At 45.6% G+C, this 19,424-nt stretch overlaps 1 protein-coding gene across 3 annotated transcripts; it reads right to left on the reverse strand.

Annotated features, from left to right (window-relative positions):
- Positions 1–382: 382 nt before the first annotated feature.
- GCNT4 (glucosaminyl (N-acetyl) transferase 4) lies at positions 383–19,418 on the reverse strand. Of its 3 annotated transcripts, XM_037373112.1 has the most exons (5): positions 17,101–19,418; positions 16,646–16,852; positions 14,591–14,750; positions 1,353–2,657; positions 383–909 (listed from the first exon to the last, which is right to left on the reverse strand). In XM_037373112.1, exons 4-5 carry the CDS (start codon positions 2,654–2,656, stop codon positions 816–818), a joined length of 1,398 nt encoding a protein of 465 aa, XP_037229009.1. In that variant the 5' UTR covers position 2,657; positions 14,591–14,750; positions 16,646–16,852; positions 17,101–19,418; the 3' UTR covers positions 383–815. The 3 variants fall into 3 exon arrangements, with proteins under 3 accessions (XP_037229009.1, XP_037229010.1, XP_037229011.1); XM_037373113.1 differs by lacking the exon at positions 14,591–14,750 and having other exon boundaries at positions 16,646–19,418; XM_037373114.1 differs by lacking the exon at positions 383–909 and having other exon boundaries at positions 980–2,657; positions 16,646–19,418.
- Positions 19,419–19,424: the final 6 nt, after the last annotated feature.

The following is a 19,424-nucleotide window of genomic DNA, read 5'->3' on the forward strand; positions in this document are numbered from 1 at the left end:
ACGGGCTTCCCCTGGGGTCACCATCTCCTTTAGGAAACCACCTGCTGCGGCATGGAGTCCTCCACAGGCTGCAGGTGGATATCTGCTCCACCGCTAACCTCCATGGGCTGCAGGGGCACAGGCTGCCCCACCATGGTCTTCACCACGGGCTGCAGGGGAATCTCTCTGCTCTGATGCCTGGAGCACCTCCTGCCCTCCCTCTGCACTGGCCTGGGGGTCTGCAGGGTTGTTGCTCTCACACAGCCTCACTCTTCTCTTATGCTGGCACAGATTTCACCCTGCCCTCCCCGCCCCCCCCCTTCTTAATATGCTATCCCAGAGGCACCACCACCACTGCTGATGGCCTCAGCCTTGGCACTGGCTCCATTGGACATGGGGAAAGCTTCTAGTAACTTCTCACAGAAGCCCCCCCACTACCAAAACTCTACCATGCAAACCCAGTACACACACAGAGGAAGATATTTCTACAGGCAGAGGGAGAAATGAAGATCAACCTCTTTTGGCATGGATGTCTACTGTAAGGGGCTGCAGAGACTGCCTGTAGGGCATGCTTGTATACTGCCTTCAGAGGATAACACCACCTAATTCTGCTTCAATCAACAACCACTGATTTCATAGGCAGGGCACAGCACCTGAGCACACGCTTCACAGAAGGAAAAGTAATGGACAAATGAGCTGGGAGAAGAGAACGATGCTACAGACAATATGGTATCTAAGGATCTTTCCCTTGTATCATCCAGTCATAGTCACATTGCAAAGGTCTTTGTTAGCTCCCACAGACAGGCAGTTTGGGACTTCAGGTGAGGCCACATGGCTCATTTGGTGTCATGCGGATCTCTTGGTTTTGTCTGTGAGCTGGGCACTTCCAGTTTTCCTGAGGTAGCAGATACAGAGGTCTTTGTTTCATACCTTTAAGAAAAACAAAAGTGAAGGAAAAGGGGACAGGCGTTGGAGTTTCTTAGGAAAGACGCAAACACACTTGATGTAAAACACATTTCTAAAGTACTCCATTGGGACAGACACCAGCAGAGCCTCCAAAAGCAAACCTTACCCTCACAGAATCACTCTGAAGAACAATTACAGGATTATTATGGCAAGTTACAAAACAGTTAATAGGAAAGGCAAGACTTTTCATAAATAAATGGCCAGGCACCTGGCTCTCCAGGCCCCTGAGCTTCATGCAGAATGTATGTTTCGCTTGCCAACATCCTGCAGCAGGTCAAGGCAGAGGAACTGCAGGCACTGTGCTTAACAGTACATAGTACTGACAACAGGGAATACAGTGCTGCTATAGCAAGGCATTCACAGGATTTATGTGCAGAAAGTATTTATCAGAGGACAAATATACCCACTCTCTCTGTTGTTCTGCCAGTTTTTCTGCCAAGCATTTTACCAGGACAGGGTCTACTTTGGAGTCAAACTTGTTGGCGAACCAGTGCCCGTAATTCAGAAGCCATCTTAACTCTGCGGCCCCATAGATGCAGACACTGCGAAGGTGGGTACCAGTGCAGGGAGGATACAAATGGTCTTCAAGGTAATTCCATTTCACCAGACGAGTTTTGCTTTGTAGGTCTGTTATGTCCTGGGCTGACCTTGGAACTTCCCCAGGGACTCCAGGAACACGTACAAGAGTGGCCCAGAAATGTTCATCTGGAGAGTATGTATCCCTTGACCACTCAAAAAAATCTTTTGCAAGAGAGCTTTCAAGGGTATATTGAATAAATGCTCGGCTTAGAACAAAATAGGCACTGCCTACAAATACCTCAATATCATGAGGTGGCGGATTCTTGGAAATGTTGGTTTTTACAGGCATCTGCATGTATTCATAAGGCACTTTCATAAGTTCATAGTGATAAGTAAATCGTTCTCTTTTGCTGCTGCTTGGCTTTATAGTTTCCAGCATGTTTCCTCCACCGAGTTTCTTCAGTTCAGCGACCAATTCAAAATTTGACCTCAGAGGAAAATCTTGGCCACACAAATTAATAACGTACTTCCAGGGAACTGAGGAGTCCATCAAATCAGACAAACAATTGAAATCTGCTTGCAGACGTGAAATATGTGCATAGTCCACTGTCTCCAATTTTGACGCAATGAAAATATTGGGGAAACATTTAGCCAGATTGTTCACAGCAGATTTGAAACTTTTTGCTGCTTTTTGGTCATAATGGATGCAGTAAATATTTTGATGACTGTACAGTGAATGTATAAGTCTTTCTACCATTACTGCATCTTTGTGAACAACCAAAGAATAGGCAATTGGAAAATTCTCCTCCTCAGGAGAAACAGGTTTAAGGTGGTATTTCCTAAGTGAACGATACACATGGCAAGCACTTGTCATTGCTACGACATCTTCATCAGCTAAATCAATTATCTCTTTTCTTCTTATCTCTAAACTCTTGCCAATTTCATGGGGATCTTGTTCATATATAGATGAACAATTAATCTCATACTGGATCTCATTTCTAAGGTGGGAATACCTGTTTGTAACGTAAGAAGAAGTGCTCAAGAAGTGCTCAACCAAATAAATGCCCTTAGAGGGAAAAAAGTGTCTTTCGACATGGAGAAGCTTCAGCAGTGCAATCAGCCACCCCGTAACACACAGGATCAAGATCTTCCTTCGTGATGGACATTTGTAGGGACACTTGTGTCTCTTCATTCTGCAAGAAAACAAAGACACGATGGTATTTTAAATCAGGAACTAAGCATCAGAGACAATCAAGCTTCTAACAAAGACATGTGCACACTGGTCTGTCCACAGTATAAACACCACCTTAGCAGGACAGGGCACTGGAAATCTGCAGTTTCTCCTTAATCATCATATTAATTCAGAAACAGATTTGACCACAATAATAGGCAAAGATTTTATTCCCCAGAAATAGCTGACTGAAGGCAATAAACCAACTTGGAGTTCAGATCATTTCCAGCTAAATAAGAGTGTTGGAACAAGACTCCCACTGTTTATTTTCCAAACCTTTTTTTAATTTCTTATGAGTCACAAATTGAAGTACAGTAACCCCTGCACTGGTAGAAACATGACTGTTTTCTAAGTGAGTAAGAAGGATTGTTTATTTTCCCAAGTAACTCCAGGGATTCAATGGGAGCAGCAAGGGGATCTCTTGTGAGTCTGCAAAGAATGTGTGCTTAACAGTAGATACTAGTGTTCTTGTTAAAAAGAAGCATTAAACTGAAAGCTTAAGAATTCAGTCAGACCATCCTCGTTGTCTGTAACACTGGGGCTGGCCCATGAAGATGTCCAAGGGGAAATTAATTTCCTTCCTGTCCTCTCCCAACAGGGTCTGACAAGCCCAAAGTCCTACCTGTGTCAAGATTCCTTCTGGAAAATACTGCAAACCTGCCCTGAAGAAAGAGATGGATGAAGACACAGCACTTCCATTCACTGGACTGAGTATATAATGTAACCTTCTGAAGGCAGGAGGGGTAGTAGTGAGCAATAGCACATCCATGCTGTTCTCTGCTGTGTGACACAACCTCAGATGTGACTCCAAAAACACACACATGGCCACTTTTTATGCAGCAGGGTATTTAATAACATTCCTGTGTAGCAATTTAACAACTGAGGTATGACCACAAGAAAAGCTATATACAGCTTTGATTAACCAGCTAAGTGCAAGCAGCGTTGTTGCTAGCCTTGAATTAAAATTAGACCAGAGTCCACATCCAGGTGCAGCATTAAACTTAGCTCTACTTATCTAAAACTAAGTTCTGCTTTGTCTCTAAATTTAACAGTTTCCAATATTTTCTTTCGAGAGGCAGCAGCTCCGGAATGCTTTGGAGTGAATAAAATGGTGGGGTCACTAGAAGTGGCTCAGATGTCTGCAGATCCCACGTATGCATGTAAAAGCAAGTATTGAGGTGTGCATGCAACACTTACTGGAAGATTAATTTAGGCATCTTTAGCATTCCCACCACTGTCAGGTCTTACAAGCTGTAGCTTCAGTTAAAATACAGCCTGTTGAGGTACAGCTGCTTCATGAATCTGTTCTCCCTGACTTTCTCTTTCCCTACACATCTTTCTCCTTTATATTTCCTTTCTGGGGGCAACAGAAAGAAGGAAATGCCACCTCCTTGTTTCTCCTGGGCATGCCAGGCATAGACTGTGGAAGGGAGCAGGGTAAGCCAACACATACCTATTTTGTAGAAGCCAGAGCTCAGCAGCTCCCTGCAGGTTTTACAAACAGCCTCCAGGTATGCTAACAAAGGGAAAAAACAGATCTATCTCTTCATGAAGCAAAAGATCCCAGCAGGCGCTTTCCTTCATTCGTTCTCCAAACTAATCCCAGCTCAATGTCTCAGCTCTCCCCTTTACCTATTTCCTTCTGTGTTCCTGGAGAAAAGTTGCTCTTAAAAGCTGCTCCTAACCAAAGTCAGGTTTCCAGCCATGTGATGGAAGCCCTGTGGAGGGGAACACTGCTAACCTGCCCTGTTTTTCTTTGGAGGGAGAAGACCTCTCTGTGTGGTGTGATGTCTCTGTGAAGCCCGCCCTGTGACTCTGACCAGTGGTCTCCTTGGCTACCAAGGATGATCGCTACCATTCCAGGCTGAACAAGGATCACCTCATCCAGGGAGTGAAACTTCACTTGCTCTCTACTTCCTTTAAAAAGGCGGCCTGGACAAAGAAAAAGGAGGGGGAAAATAAGCATATTCTCCACTGCTCCAAACCCCCTCTCCTCTATCTATGGTAGCCCTGGACACACGCAGTGCCAAACATGCTGTTTCTAGGCAAACCAACAAAAACACCATCGCATCACACTTCTCTGACTGAAGGTACCAATCTAGATCACCAGAGCCCGGTGTGGTCCAGAGTTAGACCGCAATGTGCAAGAAATCACTTGGAGAGTCCTGAGGGCTCCCTCTTTGCAGCTGATGAGCAAAGGATCCACAGTCAGCTCGCTGAACATTCCTATGGTTTTTGGCACTGCCAAGCACTAGATGCTAGTGTCCCATGTAAAGAGGTCAGAAATCCAGAAGACTGTGGCGACATGGTTCAAATCCTCTGTGGAAGAAGGAATTAAGGTGCACTGGTGAGAAATTTCAGCTCCTCCACTGACTCCCTTGTTTATGGAGGACCTCCCCCTGATCCTGGCTAGCATCTGGTCACATGAGAGCATCAGGAGCCAGCAATTAGCCCCATCTGTTTGCATGGGGGGGTTGGTTTTATTCTTTATTACAAAACACACTATGTCACCATCTCAACAGTGGTCCAGATAGTATCAGGCCATATGTGTCCCCAACCACTCGGAAGCACTCCAACATCTCTCCAGCAGTGCAGTTCACCACCACCAATATCCCGTTGACCCTCCTGTGCCATCCTTATCACATGAAATTCATACTCCCTTGTTGTTACCACCATTACACTTCACAGCCAGGCTTGGCATAGCAGTACAAGGGCAATGGCTTTGTTCTTTAAGCATGAAACATTTGCTTCTAACCAGGATGAAGTTAGTTTCTGTAGAAGACCAGAATTTCATGAGGAACAGTACAAGACCAGGGAATGAAACCCCTCGGGACAGAAGGGGCACCACAAATCTCATCAGGTTTTCATTCAAGTGCAAAACCCCTATTTCTTACCACATGCAGCACACAAAGCCCTACTCAGACATCACAGTGTACTGTACACACAGTCTTCTCCAGAGCAGGAGGGAACAAATGACACGTGTCAGATAGGAACAGGCACCTAGAGCTACCTGAAGCACCTATCTGGGGTAGCACTGACAAGACGCTGCCTCTGGTTATCTTGCTTTCTCAGTTGCTACCATACTATATGCAGGACCAGCATTCCATCTTTTACACAAAGATTTTATAGTGGGAAGGGGGCTTGGCATTGCCGTCTTGCCTTATTTTGTAAAATGTTTGCATGTTCTCTTCTACATGCAAGAAGACTCCTGAGGAAATTAATGGAGACTGATCTTATCTTGAGACAAACAGGTATCACACAGCTGGTCTATATACACACATACACAGCATCTAACCTGGTAAAGGCACTTACTGGCTGGCATGCAAAGTGCTGAATGAGAGAAGGTGAATGGGTTTTTATTTATCCTGTGCACCTCTAAAGCAAGGGATGTTCAAAGAAAACAGACATCCAACAAGTCAAAGGGAAACACATTTGCATTGTGTAACAAAATGTGTTCTTACACAACATGTAACTATAGCCTGTCACAAAGCACATTAAAGACCATGAGCTCAGCAGGATTCAAGAAGGAATTAGGCAATCAGCTGGCTGTTGAGAGTTTCCACAGTTACTGTTGCCAATACATAAATACGGATGGAAAGCTAAATTCCCTGGAACCATGACATCAGGCAATTACCAGCTGCCAAGACTTCTGACAGGAATTTTTTACCAATAAAAATGTTTCTTGTGACCATCACTCTGTTCTCTGCATCTGCTTTTATCTACTGCTGGACCAGAAGAGGGATTGGTAGTTAGATCCATGACAGCAATATTTGTATCCCACCCAGAAAATGGACGGGTTTTCCACTGGTGTATTTCACTGCCTTTTTTTTTATTTTTCTCCCTTTAAGAAACTGTTTGGGGCAGCTTTACACCTTCAAAGACTTAAAATAATTTGCTTTCTGCAAATGCACAAGCTGGTCAATGACACAAAAGGAGGAACAAGGTGGTGGAAGAACTTCACACCCTCTTGAAAAAGTTCAGACCAAGTTTTTTGATCTGGAATATCAAGTCATTCCACTTGCTGAATGCTGTGTTGGCCTTAGTCAGCAAAATAAACGCTCCCAGGAGGACTGGGCAAAGACTAAGCCATGCCGCTCTCAAATTGAAACTCTCAGTCCTCCCTTCCAAGGCACTCTCCAGCCAGGCTCAGCTGTCTGTATCTGCCTAAGACAAGGAGGCTGGGCTTGCAGAAGGACCAGAAAATACACAGCACTATTCTAGCAGGCGGTGGAGCTCCACTCCTTCCTCTGTGCCTCAATCCAGTGCACATGTCCCATCTTTCGGGAGGCTGTAGAAGAATTCTGCAGCTCTCCTGGAGCTCGCACAACACTCACCTATAAAATCCATAAAACCAGAGGATAAGCTTTCCCCTCTGTGTACCAAAAGTTATGAATCGAGCTATGGCCAGCTAAAGGAAGCACTGGGAAGGAAGGCCAAGTTGAAGGCAACAACATGCTAGAAAATACACATAAGGACATACACTAGAATTAGACCTCAGTTACTATTGACTTACAGCAACTGGGGAAGAGAGAGAGAACACAGAAATGAGAACAGAAGAAATAACACATATTTGTCTATAGACATTCATACATATATATCCTGGGTAACACAGCAAAGGTTTAGGGAAGCAAAGTACAGTCTGATCACAGGGTAATATCTGTAAAGACCTGTTGCCTTAACAGTCCCTTCCAGCTGCTGTCAGCCAGATGTGCGGAAGTTTACCTTCCTAAAAACAATCGTTTAGGATTAGTAGTAGCAAACTACTGGATCTTCTTCCAGCAATCTGTAAACATAAATTAACAGCCCATGAAACTGCAGAGTACCCAGAAGTGTGCAAACCCCTACAGTGGGCACATCACAAATATGAAAAGCAGCATTTGCACCTGTACACCATCCATAGGCAGCCTGCTTGGGTAAATCACCCAAGTTCATACTGAAACACGGTAGAGAGGCAAAAGTTAAGTGCCAGAGAAGCAAACTGAACCAGTGGCTACTTCTCTCAGCTTTTACAATACAGATTGCTATAACAACACAGAAATGTTGAATTTCTGCTGGGAGACTGTAACTGCTTGAAATGTTAAATGCTTGCAAGGGGAAACCAAAGGAAAGGCTAATTGAGGGTAAATTAAAGCCTGCTTTTAGGATTCTTTTGGGATGGGGAAAAAAAAAAGTATTAAAACAATTTAATTCTAGCTCAACTAACTTATAACATTTCTACACACCACCAGGCACTTAGCCTGTGGACCTCACTAAGCATGCCTTTGGGGCAAGGCTAGTCTGGATCTGTCACGAGCAAAGACTGCCGCACATCACGCATCTATCCGACTGGGTGCCTCTATCAGAAGGAAACAACACCTGCAGCACCCCAAGTCCACCCACTCTGCTCTCCACGTCAACCCCGGTGCAGCCTGGCCTCTGGGACTCTTCTTTTGGGTGCCGAGAGGGAGACAGGACAGGATTCTGTACGAGGGCACAGCCACTAGCTGGTGATTTTCTTCCATGCCTGCCTTTCCTCAGCCCATCCCTCCAGGAGTCACCCTGACTCCTGCAGACAAGAATGGGGGTGAGTTTGCATGGCCAAGCACTCAAGGAAGGCAGGTGCCCCGGGTCTTGACCAGGCACAGGACTTTGTCCAGATTCTCCCCAAGTTATACAAGCCTTTCATGAACCCTGGCTCCCAGGGTAATCCTCTTTTCTCTCTGCACCACACTTTTGTTAAACCTCCCAGATTCTACCCTCTCCGTGTTGGTCAAGAACAAACACCCACATTTGTATCAGTCTGATTAACAGACACATTATCAATTTGTCACATCAAAGTTTAATCCACGGCAATTCATTTGAAGATTTCCATTGGAGAAATCTGCTGGTTGCTAGCACCGTAATGCAATACACAAAAAAAGGTTATAAAAATCTGGGCAGTGGCTCTCCCTTCACAACTGCCACTGGCATTCAGAGAAGATGGACAAAAGCAAAGCATCTATCCCCCAAGCACTGACTTAGCCACTCAAAGATCACGCCCTCAGCTGCAAAGATTGCTGTGTCGAAGTTTTCTTTATTCATAAGGCCACACACACCGCCCAGAACTCAATGACGAAATGAAAACGGGTGAAGCTGTTGAGCAGAGGAAGAAATCCTCTCCCCACTCAAGCTTCAGGTGGGAGCACAGCATGGTGGCTGGGGAGCGGTCCAGCTAAAATCTTCCACTCACAAACCACAGGCATTAATTGCAGCTCTTCTGATTGACAGCAAGGATCTAGTATGCCTTCTGAGATACTGAAATTTAAAAGGCAATCCCTGAGAAGGATTAAGCAAGGGTCAGCTGTGCTGATAACACCAGATGCAACCTGTCCAGAAACCCCTGAACATCCCCCGCCCCGCTCAGTTAGCCATGTGAACGAACAGGTGCTTTTGCATTTCACTGGCACTCACAAAAAACATGTGCATTGTCTTTCAACAGTTCTTTCAAATTCAAAAGAAACATTTCCTATTTCAGGATTTTTTCACTTAAACTGAACTAAAAAAAGTTCTAAAAGAGATTCAGTTTTGAACAGGAACAAAGTATCAGAGATGGCAGCAATCCATGTTTTGGCTTGTTTTGCAGTTTAGCTTCTGTGGTTTGTCAAAATTAAGCTGGATTAGAGCAGTTTGCTTCTTCATTTGCATTTCTCATAATATAAACATTATCTTCTGTAAAAATTTGTAAGAAGTAGCAAATGGCAATCCTGGCCTCCAAAGCAGAGCCCAAGAGGGAGTGATGACCTGCCTGCCTAAAAAGCTCTTCTGCAGTTTCACCTGAAACAGTGTAATTTTTGTTGCATTCTGATCTACACACACTGGCTGAGGCCACTATGCACTATCAAAGAGGTAGCAAGGTCATTGCAAGTGAATGAATTGTAACTCTCCTATATTATTTAATTTGTATTATTTATAGCTCCATTATATCGTACATCTAGGATGCTGTGGAAACAGCACCAATCAGTGTAAGCTAGATTTAAAGAGACATGAAGAGACATGGATTTAGTGGGTGGATTACTCAGTGGGTAAGGTGGATGGCCGCAATCAAAGAGTTGTGGTCAACGGCTCAACATCCAAGTGGAGACCAGTGATGCGTGCTGTTCCTCACAGGTCCATAGTGGGACCAGTGCTGCTCAACAGCTTTGTTGGTGACAGACAGTGGAATCGAGTGCACCCTCAGCAAGTTTGCCAAAGACACCAAGCTGAGTGGTGCTGTTGACATGCTGGAGGGAAGGGGGGACATCCAGAGGGACCTTGACAGGCTTGAGAGGGAGGCCCGTGTGAACCTCATGAAATTCAACAAGGCCAAATACAAGGTTCTGCACCTGGGTTGGGGCAAGTCCCAGTATCAATACAGGCTGGGTAGAGAACAGATTGAGAGCAGCGCTGAGGAGATGTATTTGGGCATGCTGGTGAGCAAAAAGGCCCAACAATGTGGGCTTGCAGCCCAGAAAGCCAACCAAATCCTGGGCTGCATCAAAAGCAGCATGGCCAGCAGAACAAGGGAGGTGATTCTGCCCCTCTACTCCGCTCTGGTGATATCCCACCTGGCGCATTGTGTTCAGCTCTGGACATGGTCCTTTTGGAAAAAGTCCAGAGGAAGGCCATGAAGATGATCAGAGGGATGCCTCTTCTATGAGGGCAGGCAGAGACAGTTGTCGTTGTTCAGCCTGGAGAAGAGAAGGCTCCAGGAAGACCTCATAGTGGCCTTTCAATATTTAAAAGGGGCTCGTAAGAAAGATAGGAACAGACTTTTTAGTAGGGTCTGTTGCAACAGGACAAGGGGCAATGGTTTTAAACGGAAAAAGGGTAGATTTAGATTAGGTATTAGGAAGAAATTCTTTACTGTGAGAGTGGTGAGGCACTGGAACAGGTTGCCCAGAAAGGCTGGGGACACACACACTCCAGAAGTGTCCAAGGTCAGGCTGGACGGGGCTTTCAGCAACCTGATCTAGTGGAAGGTGTCCCTGCCCATGGGGGGGGGGGGGGGGGGGGGGGGGCAGAACTAGATTATCTGTAAGGTCCCTTCCAACCAAACCATTCTATGATTCGATTCTATGATTAAATTAGCTCTGAGTGCACCTACCCAAAGTTTCACTGGATTTACCATATCACTGCAAAAGCAGACCTTTTAAACTGTTGCATCTTCACAGTGCTATGCAGACAAATAAATCGTCACAGTTCAGCTGGCGAATTGCATATCTGCAGTAGCATAGGATACCTCCTACTGACCCAACACCTCTTCCCTGGAGGAAAATAGACCACACATACACAAAGAGGAGAGGGGAGAAGTTGTGCCCACCTCCCTTGAAAGAAAAACGGAAGCTGCTGATGCTGTATGTTGGAGGAGGAACAGAACAGTCAGTTATTAACCAGCTGAGTCTGTACATTATGAGATGTGGTGGTCCAAATTTCTGGTCTGAAGAGCTTCCTGTGAGCACACAAATCAACTTCTTGGGAATAACATTTTAACATGTTTTCACACGGTGTACATCCATTCCTTCAAAGTAAAAGCATGTTTAAAGCACCACTCCATCATGCATTATCTCATAGAATCGTAGACTGGTTTGGGTTGGAAAGGACTGTTAAAGGTCATCTAGTCCAACCTCCCCTCCATGGGCAGGGACATTTCCACTGGACTGTTTGAGGTTGTCCCACAACATTGAGAAACATTTTACGCCAGGGAGAAGAACTCCATGTGGTTAAATTACCCAGAGTGCTTCTGAATTTGGCCTTGAATAAAACCAGTAGAGAACCTGTTCTGTATTCTGGACACGCATATGAGGCTCATCTTGCCCCAGTGTTTGTCTAAGCATCTGAGGTCCATCCACAGCTGGTTGAAAGATATAAGGCACTGCAAAGGACCATTAATTCATCCCAGAGCACAGGCTGCAGGATGGGCTGGATGAGGCACCCCTAGGAAAGTCACTGCCCAACAAACTGGAACCAGGACAAGAACCCAGCTTTTGCACCAGCACTGCAACCTCTGCCTGCTCTGCTTCCAACAGCACAGCCTTGGTGCACCCCTGGTGTAAAGTGTTCTGGGGATAGCAGCATTGCACCTGACCCTGATCCTCTGCCAGTAACAGCTCAGCAACCCCTCCACCCCAGAGCAGTACTCAGGAGTGATGGATAAAAGGCAGCTTGGAAGATGCTCCGGTCAGCACAAGCCTGAGACAGCCCCAAGAACCAAGCTCCCACTCTGGCTGACCTCCAGTGGCTTACACCCACCAGGGTATGGCGGATATACAGCAGCTTCAGCCCTCTTTGAGGCTGCCCTTCTACAAAGGGTTAGAGAGATTTGAGCAACCCAGAAAAAGACAAGTTCCCTTCAGCAGCACAGAGAAACTGGCAGGCTTCGGGCTCACGCTGCTTCTTCTGAAGGAGTGTTTCCACTTTACTAAGACCCTAATGATTTACATATGGAGAGCTCTGGTTCCTGAGAGAGCCCAGGGCTTTACTGCTGCTCCCCATGCTAACATTTCTGCTGTTTCCATAAACCCCATGTACCCGGAACAACAGCACCTCCCAGACTATGCAGCTCAGTGATGCCAATGTCATTCTTGCACATCGCAAGCTCCCTTCACTCTCAGCGGAACAAATTACAAACTCTCACGTTCCTCTTGCTCTGCACGCATCCACACAGTCAAGAACCTCTTGCATCCCTGTATCAGCAGTACAAATCAGAAAATATAAAAACTGACTGTCTTGTGGCAAAAAAGATAGCAGACTCCCCCCAGCACTGAAGAAGCAGATCCAGCCCTTCCAGAAGCTTCTCCTCCTATTTCATAAGTGACTCATCTAGGTCTATTGAAAATAGCCTTCTTGGGAATAAAGCAGTTTCCTAAAAGCTGTTCCTTTAAAGCAACAGCTGCATTATGCAAGGTAATTTTTCTTTTACTCAGAAGTCAAAGATCTGTGGGTATTTACATTTTAACATCCACTCTTTTCTCCTCCCCACCTAACAAAAACTCCCATGGGGCAAACTCAACCATGAAAAACAGTGAAGGCTCAGACAAGCTACTTTTGACAGGGACTATTTGTAACCAAAAAGTACCCCAATAAGAATTTGCTTTAATTGGTCCAAAAAGGGCAAATGTGTCATTGGCCTCATTAAAACTCTGTGGTCTTCTTCCAACCTTTCCTATGCACTGCAGAGGTGTTCCCAGTTTGTCTGTATTCAGATCACACTGATTTATTAACAGCTCATCAACCACTTTGAGACTACAAGGAATTTTGCAACTCCCCAGCACTTTGTTCCTTTTCCTCATCGTGTCTTTTCTGGCATAGCCTGTGCTCCATAAACCAGAAGCACCACAGTCATTAAAGACAGAAACTGCCAGGTGGGCCTACAGCGCCCACCAGCTCCCTGGATGCTGCCCACTGGGTAGAGCTGTCATGAACCACCTGGGTCCACCACAGTAAGGCCAGAGCCTGGTGGGGCCAAGATGCACCAGAAGCCTCCCAGCAGGCAGAAGGATGAAAATCCTGCTTTGAAGCTTGGCCTTTGTCCAGGGAGGCTGGAAGAATCTCTGCTCAGAGCAGGCTGGCCCCATGGAGAGGGAAAGGCACTCCAGACAGCATGAAAGCAACAGGTTCAGCAGTGGGACACACAGGCAGGGCTACCTAAGGAAGCTCATTTCTGCCTGCAACAACCAATGCATCACTACTTCCCTGAGGAGCACTCTGCCAGTCCTTCCTGAAGGACCTGTCCAGTAGGTAAGCAAAAGTCCAAGATCAACTACCAACCATACTGAGCTACAGAAAAACAAAAGCCAAGAGCTCCCTTAACATGTAGCCTTATAGAATTTATACTACTTCTTTTCTACTCAGCATTATCCATCACAGAAGCCCATGACTACAAATGCCACAAATTATTTCTGGTGTCATGCCAGCCAGCCAGGTGGGGGAAACCACCTTCACTTGTCACATCAGCTTGGGAGTGGTTAACAGAGAGTGTGGAGTGGCAAGACATGTCTGCTACCAGAATAGGAATTCTTGGAAAATTCAGGCTGTGAGTAGGCAACGCTCTCTTCTTGGTGGATCTGAAATACAGAATCTAAAGTACTCACTATGAATGCTGTCATGGGGCAACCTTTTGTGCTTGCCACAGAGCAAGAGTTAAGTGAAAAGGCCAAGCCTGAATGCAAGTCTGTGGAAGGAGAGGAAACAGAGAGAGCAGACACAAGGGAGCAGGAGTGCTCCTATCCCACTATGTTGTTCTCTCTCACATGCAGAAGCCCTTCTGCCAACACACAGCAGGCTCCTTGCTTAACACTCAGGTGAAAAAAATAAAAAGGGAATGGGTGCTGAGAAGAATAGGAGCAGCAGAACAGAGGCTGGGAAATGATGAAAGAGGAGAATGGACAGAGGGATCAAGGAGGGTAAGTGCTTTCATGTAGGTAGCATTAGCAATAATACCACCAAAAAACCCACCAACCTCAAACAGAGCAGCAAAACAGGTGCTTTCTCTGACTTGTTACCCTCCCATTCCTCAGAGGCATCTGAGGCAAAACCAGTGTCTAGACCAGGGGTCCTCAAACTGTTTAACCAGGGGGCCGGTGCGCGGATGCAGTGGCAGGCAGTCATCTGCGGCTGCTTGGTTCCCCCCCCCAACCCCCGGAGGGGTGGGTGGGTGGTGGTGGTGGGTCTGTAAATACCGGGGGCCGGATTGAGGACCCTGGGGGGCTGTATCCGGCCTGTGGGCTGTAGTTTGAGGACCCCTGGTCTATACCTTTCCTTGGAAACCAGGTCAGTGTATTTCAGCAACCAACACCATTAACATATAATAGCAGGAACTACGGGAACAATTCCCTCTCCTCCAGGCAAAAACACTTTGGGAGACCTCCCTGATAAAGTATCTGTTTGCTTAATACACACCTGCTCAGGCAGCAAATCAGGCTTGGTCGAGTTGTTTGCACAACCAGCTCTGCAGGCAGACAGACGCAGTTAGCTCCTTCTGGTTTCCCCTCTACTCTATACAAATCAAGTCATTTGATGGGTCTCTGGGGAAGGTAGAGGGGAAGATATTCCTGGGCAGCTGAGGAAGGAGAAAAGTAATGACATGCTTTGCTAAGCAATATTTATTTTTTTTAAACTCTCAGTTTGAATTAAGCTCTTAACTCTACTTGATTACTCAATGCTGCTAGGTAGGAAAGTTAATTTTATTCACATGCTAGCGTTTACTTCTGCTAGCTGATTATTCACATTGCAAAATTATCTGTTGATAGGGATTGCAGAGGTATTGGTAGGGATTCTGTAGGTAGGGATCACAGAGCTTCTGTAGGATACCTTACACTGCCATTAAGTCTAGATCAGCTGATTATATTGAGTTTGCCTTGTTTTCCACACACTCTCCCTGCGCTAGAGCCTCAGCTTATGCCCCTCTAACATAGTGGTGCCCATGACCAGCCTCATTCCACACAACTCAACCCCTTGTTTTGGCCTACCTGAATCTAGTACATAGATTTCCTCTAAATAAAGGTCAGCTAAAGAGCTAACTAACTAGAATTACTTATATGCTGTCTCATGGTCCTTTAATTGCAAGATGTGGAAAAATATGCCATTACTTTTAGATCCAAGTCTAATTAAACAATAAGCCTGTCAATTTTAAGACCCTGAAGACTTAAAACAATACAGTGCCCCAAAGAAAAACAACAAAAATCTACAGTTTACTACTGCCTGTTTTGTGCTTCCGGAAGATGAAAGACAGCTTCTCACCACCTACATGGGAAACACAGGTTCAGCAAAGATTTGGCAGTTATGGGTATCACATATGATTTTTTCCCAATGATAAGCCTGAGGACTCTTCATCACATGGGACACACAGATCTGTGTTTCCTAACACAACCTGTTGCGCTGACAGTAAGTTGTTTTGCTTCTCTTTCTGCCACTCAGTCCCAATTCTCTGTGTGTTCTTTAGAAAAGGCTGGATGCTCTTTTCTATTTTCCTCCAGTACGTCAGCAATCCCCATAATTGCACTAAAATATCTAATATTAATTCTTGCATGTCCACATCCCAGAGATATGCCGAGGCAAAGAAAGTCTGTGTCTCTGCTCCCCAGCCAGGGAAAGAGGCAAGTGACTTCTGCAGGGTCATGCAAGAAGACAGCAGCCCAAGAGGGAAGTGAACCTGGCTCCTCTGCATCCCCAGCTAATCTGAACTGCCTTACAATTTTTGATGGAAGTTGTTCAGGTGGAGGCCTGAAAAGAAAAATCTATCAACAAATCCCTTGGTACATTCTGTCCTGCCAGTCAGAGGATTTGCAGCCCTGTTAAAGCAAGAAAGTGTTTAGAAAGCCCAGGGATAGTCAGCCACGGAAATTCTCAAGCCTGATTGCTTATACATTGAGTATTTAAATTCCCTGACTTCTAATAGATGAGATTATCCATGTCTACCAAGGGCTCAACGCACCATAAAGGCAGGAACCAAGACCAAAAAAACCCCCAACTAATTATTTAAAGAAAAAACCCCACAAATCCCACTAAATACAGTCTACTTCTAATTTGGGGCAATCTAGAGTTTAACAGCTTCGTTCCAACTCATATGGAGTGTAAAGTAATACTACTACAGTGGAGAGCGGGTTAACCTTTACCCCCAAACTACCACATAACATAAAACCTGGGCCCAAAGGGCCAGAACTTGTGTACATTGGCACAGAATAGCACCGTGAAAGAGGGTGGAAGTTTCCTGTTAGGCATGGAGGCAGGATAAACTGCACCATGCTTCAGAAAAGCTCCAGTTAACAGCTCAAAATATTTCTCCATTTCCTTCATCTCTCCACCGAGCCACAGAGCCGCCTGCAGACCCTCGTCTGTGAGCCCCTGCTGCAAATCACCCCTTTCAGGTCAGTTCCCTCCATGTTAAAGTCTTTGTGACCAAAGTCACAGCTTGTCACATCAGCAAGTTTATCTTAAGGAGAGCTGCAGACCTACCTCCTGGACTTTGCTGTGGTCTCCTCCCCTTGCAAAGCTCTTTAGGATGCTCTGACCCAGAAGACCAACACGGGCACAGCTGGCTCGGTAGTTGAAGAAAGTCCTGGTGTCCGCTCCATCCTGCCGGTGCCCACAGCCTTCACCTTTATTGCTGTTTCAAGCGCGTATGAAGTCGGATGTACAGAAGTAGCAGGGATGGCATTATTGCTTGCACAGATTATGAAAGAAAAGTGTGAAGTGTTAGCTGAAAAATGGTGAGTATGGAGGCTTTGTCTGATAAGCTATGGAAGCCATTATCTGTATAATAAGCATATATTTCTGTTTACTCACATAGCATTTTTAAGTGCCAAGAATATGTTGAAGAGTACCACCATAAAAAGAACAGGCCATATTAAAGCCATCTCATTTCCATCTATGACAGGGTGAAGGGGACATGGGGAAAGACAGGAAAGTACCCAGATGCGATGAGTCTCTAAAAATTCAAGACTTGCCCGGTACTTCACATACTGAGACTCCCGGTCTTGGAGGCCTTGCTCTTTCCACAGATAAGATAGCACCGGCACCCAGCCAAGGCTAGAAGTTTGGTCTGCTGCTGTGACCCCCCACAGTCCTAGTGACACTTTCTGAAACTGTTTAGACATGACGATCTGCACTGCAAGTTCACTTATACGTAAGTACCTCATATGGTATACCACGTACCTCACATGGCAAGAAATATATTTTTGGGCTATTATACCTAAGCTTTGTGTGTGTGATGGTTACAAAGAAATTTGAGGAACTAAACATTGTACAATTTGCATGTACCAAAACCAAATACCACAGCTATCTTCCCTCAAGGAAAGCACATCAGCTGTATTCCTAAGGCATATGTAACATTCTCCTCCTCTCCATCCACACTTTGACAAAAGTATTGTGTACACCTGCCTCCTCTTCAACATCAGCCTTCCAACTCACATGGATGTATAAATTGCACAGCCCTGTACTATGGAGCTTATTATTTGTGCTCTGCTCTCCAGCGTGGCAGGGGCAGGCTGAATCTCATAAGCTTCAAAGAGAGGTCTGGGTGCCACAGACCCATGGGATCCTGCAGCCCTGCCTTAGTTCAATGGGCCCAGCATAGCTACTGCATACAGCCAGAACAGCTTCCAAATTTCCCACTTAGTATCTGGTGCTCCCTGTGTGCATAAGACGCAATGTGGCATGACAGTACCTGGGTCAACGTTACCCCTTTTCAGCGTGATGGGGGCAGTACAGTGGGCAATGGTTAAGAATACAGAAATACAGATTATGGGAATTTCTGTGAGACAAAAGCACCCAGCACATGCAAAATTGGAAAAGGTCTGCCGACAGCTGTACACCTGTTGCATAAGATTCAGGGTGCTGACTTGTCCTTGCCTGCAAAGCAAGCATGCAGAACGACACACACGACATCAAACAATGATGCACCACAAAAATGCACACAGGCCAACTGTGCTTTGCAGTATCAATCCCAAAGAAAACGGTCTTTGATTAGCACCAGGGAATGCTGCCCGGGCCAGCAGCTATCTTCCTGGTGCACCACACAAGCCACATTGCAATTCAACAACGTACGACGGAGTACAAAGATGTGTGGGTCTCGGTCAGGCTGGTAGGCACCCTGTCTTCTGCTTAATGATGCATCTGTCTGGGCAAGATGAGATTAAAGAACTCTTTCTCCACAGTTCCCCCTCTTGTGCTCCAAGCAGAGGGACCTACATATCGCACTTGGTCACACTGTAAATCTTAGCGAAGCTTTCTTCGCTTTTAAGTTTTTCAGCAAGAGGTCTGATGAGGCTTGACTTGCTGACAGTCACACAAAACTTATCTCCCCTGCTGGATTCAGCACCCTGCAGTTTATGTGGCAGAAATGAGCTTTTTGTGACTCATCTGCTGTGTCTCTTAGTTCCCTTATCGATATCTCCTGGGAGACCTCAAAAGCTGGAGTCACTGTATGACTCCTGCCACCTTTCCGTAGCTGTAACAGCTACGCAAACACCATAAGCTCCTTCTAGAGTCCATTTAAGCATCATCTGTTAGTGAGACCAAACTTGCATCATCAGCATGTATCAGGACAGCCCACACTACTTACCCACTTCCTACTTGAAATCACTTTGTTGTGTAAGAACACAGTAACCAAGACTAACAGCCAAGCAGGTACATCAGCACCTCTCTGGTGCTCCACTCCTAGCTCTGACCAACAACATGTTTCCAAAATCCCTGCATCACCCTTTCCTGAAATCTTTCTGCTGGAGCCTGAGAATGCTCTGTTTCTGTCCTGTTAGCGGACATAAGGCTTCTTGCAATCATTCTGTAGACTGCGGACACCCGCTGAGGCGCTCAACCATATCTGGCCAGGCTAAACAGCTGCCAGGCTGACAAGATCCACATGATCAACAATTACCTGTTTGTTCTCAACTGACATTTCAACATTTTCCAGGCTTCCCTGAACCCTAAACATGAGCACTTGCTGGTTTCTTTATACCTAATGATATAGCCCATAGCTTTGGCCCTTTGTGCTTTTCTAATTTTACCTTTGGTAAATTCTTCCCAGCTCACCCGGACTACTTCTGATGAATTTCAAAGATCTAGTCTCAGCCATCAAGGCATTTTTGAGATGATCACAGTCAGCCTCTTGACTGATGAGAATAATTCACACATATTAGGCCAGAAAATAGCACACACAGTACAGATTATCATCCACAACCTATAAACTGTTTTCAGTGTCTGGTCCCCTTTCCTGCATCCCCAGTGTAATCCCAGC

This window comes from Falco rusticolus, chromosome Z (genome assembly GCF_015220075.1).
Source record: "Falco rusticolus isolate bFalRus1 chromosome Z, bFalRus1.pri, whole genome shotgun sequence".
Lineage (NCBI taxonomy): Eukaryota > Metazoa > Chordata > Aves > Falconiformes > Falconidae > Falco > Falco rusticolus.

Coding starts and splice junctions, on each gene's coding strand:
- GCNT4 (XM_037373112.1), bottom strand. CDS start 2,656: ATGAAGAGACACAAGTGTCCCTACAAATGTCCATCACGAAGGAAGATC. Junction 910..1,352: donor CTGGCAGAACAACAGAGAGA/GTGGGTATATTT, acceptor TTTTTCTTAAAG/GTATGAAACAAAGACCTCTG.